At 41.0% G+C, this 17,711-nt stretch overlaps 1 protein-coding gene across 2 annotated transcripts in view; it reads right to left on the bottom strand.

Annotated features, from left to right (window-relative positions):
- cfap77 (cilia and flagella associated protein 77) overlaps positions 1-17,711 on the bottom strand; it is a 171,308-nt gene that overhangs the window by 49,028 nt on the left and 104,569 nt on the right. For both annotated transcript variants that reach the window (XM_039764294.1, XM_039764296.1), the window contains 2 exons: positions 12,278-12,377; positions 8,310-8,544 (listed from right to left, as the gene is read on the bottom strand). In XM_039764294.1, coding sequence (XP_039620228.1) covers positions 8,310-8,544; positions 12,278-12,377 — 335 coding nt within the window. The remainder of the gene's footprint in view (positions 1-8,309; positions 8,545-12,277; positions 12,378-17,711) is intronic.

The raw sequence follows: 17,711 nt of genomic DNA, 5'->3' as shown, positions 1-17,711 counted from the left end.
CTCATTGACACAAGTATTCAGACTCTTCACTCAGTACTTTGTTGAAGCCCCTTTGGCAGCGGTTAAAGCCTGGAGTCTCCTTGGGTAGGACGTGACAAGCTTCGCACACCTGGATTTGGGGATTTTTCTGCCATTCTTGTCTGCAGATCCTCTCAAATGCTATCAGTTTGGATGGAGACCACAGGTGGGCAGATATTCTTAGGTCTGTACAGAAATGTCCAGGCTCTGGCTGGGCAACTCAAGGACATTACCAGAGCTGTCCCTAAGTCACTCCTGGTTTGTCTGTGCTTTGTGCTTAGGGTCATTGAAAGGCACTACAGTATATGATAGATAGATAGATAGATAGATAGATAGATAGATAGATAGATAGATAGATAGATAGATAGATAGATAGATAGATAGATAGATAGATAGATAGATAGATAGATAGATAGATAGTGTCACACACTTGTGCATGGGAGGCAGCTAAAGGGCTTGAGTAAAGGCAGTTCGGAGGCATGCCGGGATGTGGCAGAGTACACGGACTCTTTTTCTCCCTTGGCTGTAGACCATTCCTGGGGGATTCCACCTGGCTCTTGACATCACTTCCGGGACCAAGGCAATGGAAGTCGACCTCACCAGCTCGGGCCCTTCGATGTCACATCCGGCTGTGATCCAATGGTTGAAGACTACGTGCTCGATCCTTATGACCTCACTTCCTGTCTCACCCTTTAAAAACCTGCCCCTTTTCCCTTTTCCCTCAGTCTTGTTTTGGACTCCGTTGTATGCACTTCAGTGCTGGTTATTGTGATAAAAACGACTTTTGCAGCGAGGATACCATATTACACGGGTGGCTGCCCCAAACCTTTATCTGTCTATGTCTTGTTTTTGTGACAATAGATAGATAGATAGATAGATAGATAGATAGATAGATAGATAGATAGATATGTGAAAGGTGCGATAGATAGATAGATAGATAGATAGATAGATAGATAGATAGATAGATAGATAGATAGATAGATAGATAGATAATGTGAAAGGTGCGATAGATAGATAGATAGATAGATAGATAGATATGTGAAAGGTGCGATAGATAGATAGATAGATAGATAGATAGATAGATAGATAGATAGATAATGTGAAAGGTGCGATAGATAGATAGATAGATAGATAGATAGATAGATAGATAGATAGATAGATAGATATGTGAAAGGTGCGATAGATAGATAGACAGATAGATGTGGTTTTAAAGATCTTCTGGTGCTGTGGAGTACACCAGTGTGTCTATCTATCTATCTATCTATCTATCTATCTATCTATCTATCTATCTATCTATCTATCTATCTATCTATCTATCTATCTATCTATCTATCTATCTATCTATCTATCTATCTATCGCACCTTTCACATATCTATCTATCTATCTATCTATTTGGAGATAAGAGATTCCAGTTTAGCAAACAACACCATCCTCTTCCACCTACGTTTGATGTTCTCCGACACGGAGACAAGGGGGCTTTGTGGTCTACCATCTACTCCTGTGATGACTCCTGAAGTGAGGATGAGGAGGAAGGAGTTGGACACTTCACGAGAAGAGAATGGAAGCGCAAACAGGCGCATTATCCTGGCAGTTCACATTAAGTAATTGAAACAAATAATGTTGATGCGCTAATTGCTATCTATGATTACACATTTAACCTCCATTTAATGGGATGTAAAACTGATTTGGCGTTGGAATGAAACTGCAGTGCCTGGCGTATTGCCGAGGATTAAAAGCTCGCCGACGCTTCCTCGGTGAATCTCCCTGTCAGGTCTCTAAAAGCCTTGCTTAATGGAAAAGTCTCCTTGAGCAGAATCTTCAAGAATAAAAAAATTCACGCAGCTTAAACTAACATTAGCATTCGGCTTAAATTAGCATTGATGACCACAATGAGAATGGCTCTTAAATAGCACTTTGGCACAAGTTATTATCATTCACATGCATTAGGCGTTGACATTCATTGTAATGATGCTTTAATGGTGCTGGATTAACAATTAAAATTGTTTACTGCATAGATGATATGACCAAGCATCTTGAAATCCCAAGATGAAGGGAACAAATATCCATTTTATGTACATCTTTATTTATTTATCTGACACACAGCAACTTACAAATCCAAACTGTACAGTGACCATGAACTGAACCCACAGCAGCTCAAGGCCTGAGGGGAGTATTAATTAGCAGTGGGCTGAGGGGTTCATCTGCAAAGAAAGGTGAGGAGTTTACCGGGGGAGCGCCGGCTTCATGGTAATCCTAAGAGCTCTCTGACGACATTAGCAGTTACGTCTGCACTTCGTCTCCTTGCCAAGGTGGTGGCACAATGAACTTCACGCATTCTTTAACTCCAGCTGCCGCCTCACTGTGTGAATCTTGAGGCGTACTTGGTGTTTTGGTGTTGTTATGATCACCTGGCCACAGACCACAAATTGGCACGGGACACACACAGCAACAAGAATCAGCAAACCTGAAGGGAAATGGCAGGCCAGCAGGCCATTTATGACGGTCGATCAAGAGAGGAACTGTGATCAGAGAACTTAGTGAGGGTCAGAAACACAAAAGGCAGGCAAATCATCGATCCAAAGCAAAGCAAAACCAAAATTCAAAGTCATAAATACAAAAGGGGTCAAAATACCAGAAATTCAAAAGACAGAGCACATGCAAATTATCCACAATCGCATATACTGCACATGTTCTGGTGCACCGCTGTCCTCTCTTAGCGAGATGGGGAGAGATTTTATAAAATACAGACCTGAAGATAGAGACACGGCCTCCTGTCTACTGAAGGGAGAGCGATTACAAGACCAAAGGGCATCACTTAAAACTAAAAACACCTCCTCACTTTCTACTTTGGGTAGCCACCAATTTTGCATTTTGAAAATTGTCACGGATCTGAAATGAGGGATTTCATTATGACACTCAAGTGTTCTGAAAGGCCGCGCAGTTCGGTAAAGCCTGAATCCTGCTGCAGTATTTTACATATTCGGAAAATGAAAACAGTGAGCAGCTATTTGAAGGAACCGCTCTGGTTACAGATCAAGTGTGTTCAGTGAGTAGCATGCAAAAAGCGTTACGAAAATCTAGCTTTTATATCCCTTAAGTTTAGTTTGGTCTATTATTGATTTATTTTGGCTTATAGGTTGCATTATTTAACTTTATTCTCTTGTACATTCTGTCATCTAAGCACCTTATTAAGTTTTAATTGGTTGTATTTTAGGACCTTTTCTTATGGTTTATTGGGTTAGGTTAGCTTTGAAGTCGACTGTTTTATTTTAAAGCTTCCTCCTTCCCTCTCGTCTTGTGAATGCACTCTCCATCCTACACTTAATTTCATTTACTTCTTTGGCTGACGCCTTTATCCAAAGCGACTTACAACATTTTATGATGCAACTGATTACATTACTTTTTGTCAGTAGTGGGATTTGAACCCACAACCTTAGGGTCTGAAATCCAAAGCCTTAACCACCACACCACATTACCTGCCGTCCCCTCCTTCTCTCCAGTTCTTTCAATTCTCCAAATCCTTTATAATTTATACATAATCTTTTCTACTGTCTTTGTATATAATACGTTACCGTGACTGTCTGTTTGTCTATCCAGGATTTTAAATCACCTGTAGCTCGCAAACCTATTTGACCTATTGACTTGAAATTTGGTACACATATACTGCGTGACATCTACTATCCGCTTTCAGGGTGATGATTTTTACTACTTTTTTATTTTTATTTTATTTTATTGTAGAATCAACTCTCGGCAGCAGCCAGCAGGGTGGCAGTGTGGTGCATGTGTACAGGTGCCGTTCTCATCCCTACCACCTTCACCATTACTTCCCCTACCTCTTCATATCATAAATCATTCTTGAGGCAGATTGAAGACTTAAGTGCCAGCTTAAGTGAAAAATTAAAGAAAACGTACTAAGTAATTGCAACACAAACACTGACTTAATCAGTTTTAACGCAAAAAGATGTCAACGAAAGAAGAGAAGAAGTGGCCACTGGGATGGAGAAAAGAAGAGCTGCTCAGGAAGTAGCAAGTGCATCAACCTCTGAGCAAACGAATGGAAAACAGAGACAGAGAAAGAGGATGAGAACTAGGAATGATCAAGTCAAGTGGATTCACTGCACGTTATCATGCAGTCCGCCATTACTGGTCTTTTACAATCTTGATATTAACCCTTTAGGCCCTGGATTTTAAAAAATACTTTGTGAGATATTCTACCTTTGGGGTGTATGGGAAGCTCAAAAATGGAAAAAACAAAAAAATGATCACTATTATTAGACAATAACTGCCAAATACTTTAATCTTCTCGAGGAAATAAAATTGAAAGTCGTGCACACAGTCCAGAAATGTCCATTTTCACTCCCGTCTTTTGCAGATCGTATGCCAGTCTCTCCAGTCTGCACTAAAAGTAGCATGCCCGGTTCTAACGACTTCTTCAATACAATGATAATTTGTTCTTATGTGCTTCAGAGTGCTGTTCACGTTGCTTCAGCTGTTGAAATGGTTAGGGTTAGAGTGCTTAAATTATATTATATTATATTACCCATCCATCCATTTTCTAACCCGCTGAATCTGAATACAGGGTCACGGGGGTCTGCTGGAGCCAATCCCAGCCAACACAGGGCACAAGGCAGGAACCAATCCCGGGCAGGGTGCCAACCCACCGCAGGACACACACAAACACCAAGCACACACTAGGGCCAATTTAGAATCGCCAATCCACCTAACCTGCATGTCTTTTGATTGTGGGAGGAAACCGGAGCGCCCGGAGGAAACCCACGAAGACACGGGGAGAACATGCAAACTCCACGCAGGGAGGACCCGGAAAGCGAACCCGGGCCTCCTAACAGCGAGGCAGCAGCGCTACCACTGCGCCACCGTGCCGCCCTATTATATTATATTATATTATATTATATTATATTATATTATATTATAGTGTCCTGCAGTGGGTTGGCACCCTGCCCAGGATTGGTTCCTGCCTTGTGCCCTGTGTTGGCTGGGATTGGCTCCAGCAGACCCCGTGACCCTGTTTTGGATTCAGCGGGTTGGAAAATGGATGGATGGATGGATTATATTATATTATATTATATTATATTATATTATATTATATTATATTATATTATATTATATATCCATCCATTATCCAACCCACTATATCCTAACTACAGGGTCACATGGGTCTGCTGGAGCCAATCCCAGCCAACACAGGGCAAGGCAGGAAACAAACCCCCGGGCAGGGCGCCAGCCCGCCACAGGGCATATTATATTATATTATATTATATTATATTATATTATATTATATTATATTATATTATATTATATTATATTATATTATTAGAAAATCATGCTTGCAATAACTTTGCAAGAATAAAAGCATTAATGAAAAGATGATGAGGGAGAGAAAAAAATCACAATTACAGCAAGAAAGCAGATTAATAAGTAGTGACTTGTGAGAGGACTTGATATTAGAATAGTCATGTGATTTAGTATAGGATGTTATTCTAGTCACTTAGGACAGCGTGAATATTTACAATACATATGTAAGTCACTACGTGTGAAAAGTGTGGTCGTCAGGTAATGTAGTATACTAATATACAATTTTTTGCATAAATGTTATTGTAAGTGAAAATATTCCCTCGTGTGTAACCCGCAAGTATCTGTATATTTAACTCAGGTTTCGATGTAACTCTGGAAAATGTAGTGTACAACTGGCCATGGGTAAAAACAGGGCCTGGCAAATAAACTCCAACGTTATTAAAAGGTTGTCGTTGTGACTTGGTGATAGTCATACAATAACGAACGGGGAATTGCCTATGCCATAATATAAAGGGAACGTCTTGTTTTGAGCTGTCAGTGTTATGAAATCCCTGTAGTTTTTCCGTTGTAATGTTTCTTGTTGTTTGCCAGTTTGCCGCAGCCCTTCAGAAAGGTTGTGTGTGTAATTTGTTGTTCGTTTACTGTCCAGGTGCAGGACTTTCTGCTGCTGATCTTCGGATAAATGTCGCTCTGTGGTTTGTCATACATTGTCTTTCTTGTTCTAAGGCATCTTGCCTGTGCTGGTTGGTCTGGCGTGATGTCGACGTTTCTGCTTCTGTGCGTTGGTGTGAGTATGAAGGCCGGCGAAAGTGTTTCTGCTGGTCACAGCTATGCTGTATGTGCCTTTTTCATTTTATCGGGAGGCTTACATTGAAGTGAAGGACAAAGGAGGTGTAAAATGGCAGTGTAATAATGCAGTTTCGGTCAGTAACGAAGTATGCACCGAATAAACAGTCAAATACCACAGTCGATAATTGGTCACATTGAAGAATTGAAGACTTGAAGATGAGCCAAAGATCAAAACCTCTGCCAGGACGACGGATTCCTCGCAATTGTAGTGGAGGGATGTAGTAGTTGTGGTAACCATTGTTTATATTGAGCACTAGAGGACACAAGTGAAATAATATAAGGATATTATATTATATTTTAAAGTGCTTAGTACTAAGGCCTCACCGATTCAGTATCCCTCAAATTTGATCTATTAGTATTAAGTCCAAAGTAACTAGTCCTGTTGTGTGTCGTTGAACTCTCCCATTGTCTGTATATATTTTGCATTCCACTTCCCCTTCCACATTGCCAAATATGTGCATGTTAGGTTAATGGGTGATTTTAAACTGGTGCTATGGGATGATGAACTGGTGCCCATCCAAGGCTTGTTCTTGCCCACACCCAGTGCTGCCACAATCGGCTTCATTCTCTTTCAAACTTCATTTGGCTTTCTGCAGGTTTAAAGTTTACTTAGGTTCACTGAACTGATGGGTGGAAATTACACCATGTCATGAGGCTGCGGTAATAATATTATAATATAATAAAAATACAATTAGAAAAAAAATACTTTAGAAACCAGTTGTTGTACTTATTAGAGGTCAGAACTCATATAGATAAAATCTTAGGAAAGATAAGTTAAAAATTCTGGCCAGCTGGCCTGTGGAAATACAGGTGGCTGAGATGGATGGAGAATCTAAGTGGGGATGGAACGGGATTGAGTTACGCCGAAAAAAGACTCGAATGAAGCAGGGAGTCGCCTTGAAGTCTGATATCCCATTGGTCTGTGAGGTACATCAAGGAAGCTGGACGAACATAACGACAGGGTAACAAAGCTGCTGTCTATCTCTCTTTCCTTTCTCTGCCATTTTCTATCCATGGAGGAGTAAGCCATCACTCATTCCATTCAGAGGTTATGCTGAACCAGAACATAAGACGGAGAGCCACCTGGTAGTAACCATCTATTAGGCCATAAAGGTATTTTTGTCCCACTCAGTTTGCTTTGTTTATGATTTTGGGCATATTATCGACAGTACATGAATAAATAAGTGTGGAACTTTCTTCCGCTGCCTGTTTTATTGCTCTAACCTGCTGTCTAAGGTCATAGATAGAAACCATATTGTAACACGTGAGGGTTAGAGCTGGGATTTCAGGTATTTTGCTCACATCTACATAATAAAGAGTATGAAGGGGACAATAGGGTCACCCCATAACCATAACACGACGAAACTCTGATCACCGAAGCTACATTCAAGAGCGCTCACCACGGACCAGGAGTTCTCCTATAAACGAGAGCATAAAGAATAACATGAGGAAATTTGATCTAATCGATTTGGCAAATCTTTTATGAATTATGAAAATTAAAGTTCTGGAAAATGCTTTACTTTCACAACAGTGCACAGAAGAGGATCAATAAACTGAGGAGTTCATATCTTAGAAAATTCAAGAGAACATGAGAATTGAGCTCCATCCCCTGGTAGCTTGATGTACTTCATGTCTACAACACACTGACCAGAAACCCATGCGCATTTTGACCATCTTCAAAGTCTAAATTGTTATACAAGTCATACATAATATCCATCCATCCATTTTCTGCCACTTATCTAAGTCCGCGTTGCAGGGGCTAGCAAATTAGGCAAAGATATAGAGACATATCCCTTTCTCTACCAACTCCTCCTGCTCCACCAAGGGGATACCAAGGTACTACCAGGCTAACCGAGAGACATGATCTCTCCTGCTGCCCCGAGGTCTCCTCCTGGTTGGACATGCCTGAAACACCTCCCCATGGTGACATCCAAGAGGCAACCTAATCAGGTGCCAAACTAGCAGAATACTAGAATTGTTCAAACAAGTTAAGCGATAAGATGGGCAGTCAACTCCTTGTGTTGTAAGCCTGACCCTGTAAAGCTCCAGTCTGTATGAACATAAACTGCTTCTGGATGGCTGATCCCCCTGCCCCCCACCAACTGCACCATTCACAAACGTTACTCACTGTGATGGGAGCCCATAGGTCATGTCAGCAGGGAGGGGGTGATGCTTCATCCAGGGACCTACTTTGACAGGATTGTACTTGTAATCGTGTAAGGCCCGGTAATGGTAGTGCTCTTGGGCGGTCACCAGCCCGGACTTCACTGCCTCCCTGTTCAAAGCCACAAAGTCTTGAAGTGCCTTCTGACCACCACTTCCAGGACGTGGAGCTGAAGTGGCGTAGTTCCATTTAGTCAACACTGCCCACCAGAACAAAATAATAAAAATAAATAAATAAAATTTCAGTTGAGAGCACCCAGTATTAGCAGGATGAATGACCTGAATAGTACAAATACATTAAAATGATTTAGAGTTATATATTTATATACAGTGGTGTGAAAAACTATTTGCCCCCTTCCTGATTTCTTATTCTTTTGCATGTTTGTCACACAAAATGTTTCTGATCATCAAACACATTTAACCATTAGTCAAATATAACACAAGTAAACACAAAATGCAGTTTTTAAATGATGGTTTTTATTATTTAGGGAGAGTTAAAAAATCCAAACCTACATGGCCCTGTGTGAAAAAGTAATTGCCCCCTGAACCTAATAACTGGTTGGGCCACCCTTAGCAGCAATAACTGCAATCAAGCGTTTGCGATAACTTGCAATGAGTCTTTTACAGCGCTCTGGAGGAATTTTGGCCCACTCATCTTTGCAGAATTGTTGTAATTCAGCTTTATTTGAGGGTTTTCTAGCATGAACCGCCTTTTTAAGGTCATGCCATAGCATCTCAATTGGATTCAGGTCAGGACTTTGACTAGGCCACTCCAAAGTCTTCATTTTGTTTTTCTTCAGCCATTCAGAGGTGGATTTGCTGGTGTATTTTGGGTCATTGTCCTGTTGCAGGACCCAAGATCGCTTCAGCTTGAGTTGACGAACAGATGGCCGGACATTCTCCTTCAGGATTTTTTGGTAGACAGTAGAATTCATGGTTCCATCTATCACAGCAAGCCTTCCAGGTCCTGAAGCAGCAAAACAACCCCAGACCATCACACTACCACCACCATATTTGACTGTTGGTATGATGTTCTTTTCTGAAATGCTGTGTTCCTTTTACGCCAGATGTAACGGGACATTTGCCTTCCAAAAGTTCAACTTTTGTCTCATCAGTCCACAAGGTATTTTCCCAAAAGTCTTGGCAATCATTGAGATGTTTCTTAGCAAAATTGAGACGAGCCCTAATGTTCTTTTTGCTTAACAGTGGTTTGCGTCCTGGAAATCTGCCATGCAGGCCGTTTTTGCCCAGTCTCTTTCTTATGGTGGAGTCGTGAACACTGACCTTAATTAAGGCAAGTGAGGCCTGCAGTTCTTTAGACGTTGTCCTGGGGTCTTTTGTGACCTCTCGGATGAGTCGTCTCTGTGCTCTTGGGGTAATTTTGGTCGGCCGGCCACTCCTGAGAAGGTTCACCACTGTTCCATGTTTTTGCCATTTGTGGATAATGGCTCTCACTGTGGTTCACTGGAGTCCCAAAGCTTTAGAAATGGCTTTATAACCTTTACCAGACTGATAGATCTCAATTACTTCTGTTCTCATTTGTTCCTGAATTTCTTTGGCTCTTGGCATGATGTCTAGCTTTTGAGGTGCTTTTGGTCTACTTCTCTGTGTCAGGCAGCTCCTATTGAAGTGATTTCTGGATTGAAACAGGTGTGGCAGTAATCAGGCCTGGGGGTGGCTACGGAAATTGAACTCAGGTGTGATACACCACAGTTAGGTGATTTTTAACAAGGGGCAATTACTTTTCACACAGGGCCAGGTAGGTTTGGATTTTTTTCTCCTAAATAATAAAAGCCATCATTTAAAAACTGCATTTTGTGTTTACTTGTGTTATATTTGACTAATGGTTAAATGTGTTTGATGATCAGAAACATTTTGTGTGACAAACATGCAAAAGAATAAGAAATCAGGAAAGGGGCAAACAGTTTTTCACACCACTGTATGTATTATGTAAAAACACAATATATTATCAATAATATATATATATATATATATATACAGTATACACACACATATATGCTTAAATATATATATACTAGGGGGCAAAGCCTGCTCACTTCACGCTAGCCTTTTTCACAGTTCTAACACTCGTGTATGGAGATGCAGATGTCCAATTTAAACAGATTTTTATTTTCAGTTGGATTGTTACATATGCATAATAGAACTAATTATTTTACATTACAGCGAGTAATTAACCATATTAAAAAAAGAGTACAACACAATGACTTGAAAGTAAAGTATGTTTCAAGTTGCATTAGAGGTATTCATTGATATACGATTTTGTTCTGTTTGGCTTTGAAATTATCACGCAAATACATTTTAAACTTACACATTTACTGTAAAACTTCAGTAAAAACATTTTTTTGAATTAAATTTTCATCACTATCGCATTGAATTTTGATTCTGTGTTTGGACTTTCATCGTGACAATGCAACGTATAACTGCCTGTGAGTTTATTGGACTTTTTCGAATGTTTGTCTCTGTTATTTGTTAATTGTCTTTGCAAAAGCTGTTCTGACGGGAAACTGTTAACATTTTAATACGGATGGCATATCAAGATCTCCTTTGGTGTCTAATGTTATCCCCTGAAGATGTACTACATTACCTTTCTTGGATACATCCTTCTTTCTACAGTAATTCGTGCGGTGGGAGACCGAATGGTGTTAACGGTTGTAGATATTCTTCATGATATTGTAAGTTGATGTTTTCTGTTTCAGCATAGTCTACTGATGCGCATTTCACCAATTTGCCGTGTAACCGATCGACAATTTTCGTGTTAATTCGTTTGACTTCATCGTCTCTTGGTGTTAGGATTGCCCCTGTACTCATTTTTTCTGTTGATAACCCTTCGGGATGAAATCCTTCAATAGGATTTGGACATAATACGTCTTCTTTAATTGGGAACTTAAAGTGAAGAAAACGTTAAAATTTACAAGAGCTGAGACAGCAGAAACTGTGTCTCTCAAAAGCATTCAGACGAATGAGGGGCGAGAGGACCATGTGCATGGGTGAATATTGAGAGGAGGGCGGGACTTGAAAAAATCTCATGGCCAAAGTCTCGTCTCACGGGACTTGAAAAAATCTTCCAAAATGACTCGTCTCATCTTCCAAAAAGTCTTATCTTGTCGCAGGATTATTTTATTATATTATTTATTTATTATGTATACCTTCGCTTCCATATATATACTGTATATATGTATATATATGTGTATATATATATATATATATATATATATATATATATATATATACACATACATATATACTGTCTGCGGTGGGCTGGCACCCTGCCCAGGGTTTGTTTCCTGCCTTGCACGCTGTGTTGGCTGGGATTGGCTCCGGCAGACCCCCGTGACCCTGTAGTTAGGATATAGCGGGTTGAATATTGGATGGATGGATACAGTATATACATATATATACACAGATATACACACACATACTTATATGTATATATTTGCATGGCTGTCCTTCAGATTTTGTGGTTTTCTCCCACATCCTAAACTGACTGGTCAGGTCTAACTGTATGTGTGTGTATTGCTGACGACTGCTGTCTCATTCAGTGCACGTTTCTTCTTTGAGGTCTTTGGTAGGCGCTGTGGCTCCATAAGATCCTACCGAGTTCAAAAAGTGAATGGATGGATAGATAGGCACTCATAGTTTGGTGGAACCACAGTTTGAGAAGACTGGATTAGAACGCAGTGTTCAGTTTTTGAGGAGCTGATGTGTTCTTCTCATAGCTGTGTGGGTTCTTCTGAAGGTACTCTGGTTTTGTACCTGAGTCCCAAATATGTGCACGTTAGACCACCTGGCCACATGTAACCTTAAGGATGTTCCTTGTTCTGCCAGGATAGGCACTGACCACCATGGCTCTACATCAATGTCCGTTATCTCCTATGATTTTGTTCAAATGAATTAAAAACACATTCCTCATACCTTCTGGGACGCCTCCATCTCTGACAATGTACGGTTTTCCATACACAAAATCGGGCCCAGGCATCCGAAATCCTCGTTTGCTACTTTTTCCCAGCTCATCCTGCAAAATGAAAAATAAAAAACAATGTACACTTCACCTTCTCGACCATATTGGACACAGATACAGACACATCTAATGGATATAATTCATAAGTTCACAGTTCGTGTATACTGAGGAAAGCCATCAGCCACTAATCAAGCATTTAGTTTTATACATCTAATGCATTTCATTGTGAACCTTATTCAAAAACGCTTTAGATGCTCTGCCGCTGGAATGTTAGCATTTCTGCTACATTTTAATATTGCGAGTGCTTTTTCTTCTTCCGATTGCATTTTTGTTTCTTACTGCTTCTTTCCGTTTGTAGGATATTTGTGACGTCTCTGCAATAAGTGCACCTACTGTTGTCATCATATCTGTCTGTCTGTCAGCATGCCTCCCCTGTGGAACAGCTTTTTTGAAATTCAGCTTGCTTATTCTTCAAAGAAATTTGTCAAGTTAGTTTTTTTCCTAGAGATATCTCGCAAAGAGCAAGTTGTACAAATGTCTGACATTTGCAATTTCACACCTTAAATGTACAAGTGAACCGGAAGTAACAATAAAAACTTGTTGTGGATTTCTTTCATTCAGCAGAAACTATTCTTTCACTGGGAAAAATCATCATGAAAGATCGACAAGAGTTGTATTTGTGTACCACCGCATTTTCAATAATTAGGTGTTGTTGTTTTTGAAAAACGTCTGAGCAGAATGCACAACTTCTGAAAATAAAGACTTTTAAAAATGTTCTCCAGCGTAGTACACTTCTACAAACGTAGCATCAGCGTTTAGGCGTGGATGAGAGTAAAAGTGGCTTTCTGAAAACGGTACCCTAATCGTGTTCTGATTTCACAGCCCTTCCCTGATTGGATCCTGCTCATTACAATGGCTCAGGGATTGGTTCATGCTTATTTCACAGCCCTTCCCTGATTGGATCCTGCTCATTACAATGGCTCATTCCCTGATTGGTTACTCTTCACGGAAGAAAAACATCACTCACTTCATGGCATAGAAGAGTACCTAAATCACATTCACATTCCAGGGTTTGCTTGGTACTCCACTGACATGTACAGGCCATTTTATCTTATCTTATTTTATCTTATGGTGCATGTTAAGCTTATTGACCTGCTTGTAATAAACGGCTTAAATTGGTGCTTCTCCAGTTCAGGCCGTTGGTCAGCCTTAACAACATCTACCACAAGCACCTTCTGCTAAAGTTGCTGCTCCCCTTTAGTGTTTAGAACAATAGAACAATCAAGATGAGAACAGGCCATTCAGCCCAACAAAGCCTATCCACTTATTTCTTCCAAAAAAACCATCAAGTCGAGTTTTGAGGGTCCCTAAAGTCCTACAGTCTACCACACTACTTGGTCGCTTATTCCACGTGTGTGTGGTTCTCTGTGTGTGTTTGTGTGAAATTCACTCTAAACAAGTTTCTGTGTCCCTGTGTTCTTGATGAACTCCGTTTAAAATAACCGTCTTGATCCACTGTACTAATTCCCTTCACAATTCTAAACACTCCAGTCAGGTCTCCTCTTCATCTCCTTTAAAGGCTCAGCTCTTCTAATCTTTCCTCATAACTCATCCCCTGTAGCCCCTGAATCAGCCTAGTTACTCTTCTCTGGACCTTTTCTAGTGCTGCTATGTCCTTTTTGTAGACCAAAACTGCACCCAGCACTCCAAATGAGGTGTTAAATAGCTTGAGCGTCACCTCCTTGGACTTGCACTCCACATATCAAGGCGCTATATAACCGGACATTCTATCACTTTTTTGGAAGTTGATAGTGTCAAGTCCACTATGACTCCTGAATCCTTCTCATAATGTGGACTTTCGGTTTTCAGCCCTCCCATTGTGTATTCAAACATACAATTTTTTACTTCTTATGTGTAATACGTTACATTTACTGACAATAAATTTGATCTGCCACAAATTTGTCCAAGCCAGTATACTGTCCAAGTCCCTATGTGATGTTTCAACAGATTCAAGATTATCTGCCAATCCACCTATCTTGGTATCATCAGCAGACTTAACTAGCTTGTTATTTTTCTTCCTATCCAGATCATTTACATATGTTAAAAATAACAGCGGCCACAGCACTGCCCCCTGCTGGTCTCCACTCTTAAATTCACCCAATTCTGATGAGGTTCCTCACATCATCACTCTCTATTTTCTGTGTCTGAGCCAATTCTTCACCCATCTACATACCACACCATGAACTCCCACTTCTTTTAGTTTGATGCCCAATCTCTCATGTGGCACCTTATTAGAAGAGAAAAGAGAAGAGAAGAGAAGAGAAGAGAAGGTCCACAAATCAGACACAATTGATCTGGTATGTTGTACAATGTGCCACCGGCTTTGAAGAGAAGAGAAGAGATTTGACTTTTGACGCAGAGGCACAACAGTCTGCCCCTTAATATCAGTAAAACCAAGGAGTTTGCACATTTCCAGGTAGTCCAGTTTCTCCATGGCACAGATGCCCAGTGTTAATTGGTGTCTCACAATGTGTCCAACTTGGTTGAGTGAGTGAGTGTCACAGGCAAAACATTTATGGAATCAAACAAAAATGAATAATAAATATGTTTTGACATTACAAAAAAGTAACTAACATTTCTTTCTGACCATACAATAAAAAGTGTCCTCCTTTAAATTATTATGTTTCTTACAAAAAACCTTTTAATAAGAATTGTCAATGCAGCCTGACAGGTCTATCATCCTGGGTTTGAACAATTTATAGTATTTTTGGGCTAAGAGAGAAGTTGGGACCATACGCTGATAGCACATTGCTGTACCCACCACATGACAAACCACCTGGATTGGGACCCGAGTGCAGCAGGTGACACCTCAGCACAGGGGTCTCCAACATGTCATTTGCGAGCTACTGGTACCTCGCAACCCCTTTCCAAGTAGCTCGCCAAAGGGTTAATGAATTCTATATACATTTTAAAACTTGATTAGTCAAATTAGGGGCAGGCAATCTTCCCAAAAAAAATCATATCACGATCCTTTTAACACAAAATCACGATCCACAATCTGAATTGCAATCTCTCTTTTCAATGTGGCATACACTTAAGAGAACATCCGGACTTAAACTCATCAAGACCTAAGTAACACTTTATTTTAAATATCAAGCAAAGCTGAATTCAGTTGTTCTCTCGTTCGCTAGCTAAGCCGAGATAAGGCACACGTCCCGAAGCTGGCGAGTGACTGAGGAAGGCCCCACCCCTCGGCCCACTGCGTGGATCTCAGATTCGCACAAATAAATCGTTACCGCAAGTGAACTCTGATACATAGCGAAATGAGAGAAGTCGCAAAATTAACCAGAATGTTCAAGCAAATTATAGAAAAAGCCGTGAAGTAGTTCACTTGTGAAATGACAGACAGAGAGACATTGGATTTTATATTTTATATATTATATATTAGTAAACCTTCAAAATAATGTGCAGTTAAAGTCTCAACAGCATTCTCAGCATTTCTGGAGCTTAGTAGAGCCACATAACTATAAGAATCTTCACCAGGCAGCTCTGAAAATGTCTGCTTTGTTTGGGTCTCCATACCTCAGTGAGTCTGACGTGAATGTCATGAAATCAAAAATCAGAACAAGACGGACAGGCGAACATTTAAATGACTCCATAAGAGTGAACCTAAGGGGGCTCCACTCCACCACACACCTCAGTGCCAGTCATCTGACTAGCTAAGCAACACATCACACATGCGACTGGACCTGTGAATAAAGTGAAACGGTGACATGTGACAAAATGACAAATGAATGAGTCAGATCCGTGGATTTGGAATTGCATTGTTTTGTTTTGACAGCATTCAGGTTTTAATTCAATAGTGTGAGATACGCTAGAAAATGCATACAGACATACAAAATGCACTTACAGGTATTTTTTGTGATGTTTTAATGCAAAATATGAGTTGTGGAGGGTGGTACGATGGTGCAGTGGGTAGCGCAGCCGCCTTGCAGTTAGGAGACCGGGGTGCGCTTCCCAGGTCCTCCCTGCATGGAGTTTGCATGTTCTCCCCATGTCTGTGTGGGTTTCCTCCCACAGTCCAAAGACATGCAAGTTAGGTGCATTGGCGATTCTAAATTGTCCCTAGTGTGTGCTTGGCGTGTGTTCGTGCTCTGCCCAGGGTTTGTTTCCTGTCTTGTGCCCTGTGTTGGCTGGGATTGGCTCCAACAGACCCCCGTGATCCTGTAGTTAGGATATAGCGGGTTGGATAATGGATGGATGGATGAGTTGTAGATGCCAACATTTTGTAAATATTCGGGCAAAACAAACTTATTCAGTTTGTTTGGGTTAAAATAAGCTGTGAGTAGAAATGTTAGAAAACATGAGTAGTTCTCGGCCATTTTCATTTTGTCAAAGTAGCTCTCCGGGGAAAAAAGGTTGGAGACCCTTGCCTCAGCATCACACTGGAACAGTCTGAGGTTTTTTTTTTACAGTGGCTGGAGTGCCAATCCTGCCACCAATCCCCAAGTCTTTCCTGTAAGTTGAAGGACCTGCTTGCAGGGCTTCATGCAGGTTAACGTCTTCCCCAGGTTAAGGGCCTTGCTCAAGGGCCCAACAGAATAGAGTCACTTCTGGCGTCTACAAGATTCAAACCACCAGCCTTCCGATTGCCAGCATAGATCCCTAGCCTCAGAGCCACCACTCTGCCCATCCGAGCTCAGCCCCCCACATATATATTGTCAAGCAGCCCCACCAACCCACGCTATCGGGTATTATGTATCTTGTTGGATTTTTTGGGGACTTCATCACCTCATGCCCCCTCGTATTTCAGACACCCACTTAATATTTTGGTCTGGTTTGTAAACTGTTGCTGTCGGTGGAGATTTTGCATACTCTTCCATGTCTGGATATTCCGCCTTTTCTCCTGTATGCCCTAATGTTAGGTTAACTGGCAATTTCAAATTGGGCCTGTGGTGAGGGAGTGTGTGTGTGTCCGATGGGCTGGCTCCCTGTTATGGGCTTTTTCCTTGATGGGCTACCAGGATTGGCCCTGGCCCATCACGACAATAAACCGGATTATCCAGATTTGAGAATGAAGCGTCACGTTGCTTTCTGTTATTTCCATTAATGCTTATACCAATCGCTCTCATTTCAGTGAGGGACCCACTTGTTGTAGGGGCTGGGAGAAAGCTGCACGGTGATCCTTTTACAGGAATGTGGTGGGATCCAAGCACATGACAGTTCCTAGGGCCACGGCTTTGAGGGGGCAATGGGTCAGACGTACTCTGCCCCCAAATCTGGGCTCTCTTTAATCCTCGCGGTAGGTCTAATCTGTAGATCTGGGGACAATTAACAGGTCCTGTTGAGACAGAGGGAGAAGAAAGAAAAGAAAACAGAAGACCTCCA

The sequence above is a fragment of the Polypterus senegalus genome, chromosome 9, assembly GCF_016835505.1.
Source record: "Polypterus senegalus isolate Bchr_013 chromosome 9, ASM1683550v1, whole genome shotgun sequence".
Classification (NCBI taxonomy): Eukaryota; Metazoa; Chordata; class Cladistia; order Polypteriformes; family Polypteridae; genus Polypterus; species Polypterus senegalus.
Note: the sequence above shows the minus strand (reverse complement) of the source record. Positions and strands in the feature narration are given on the sequence as shown.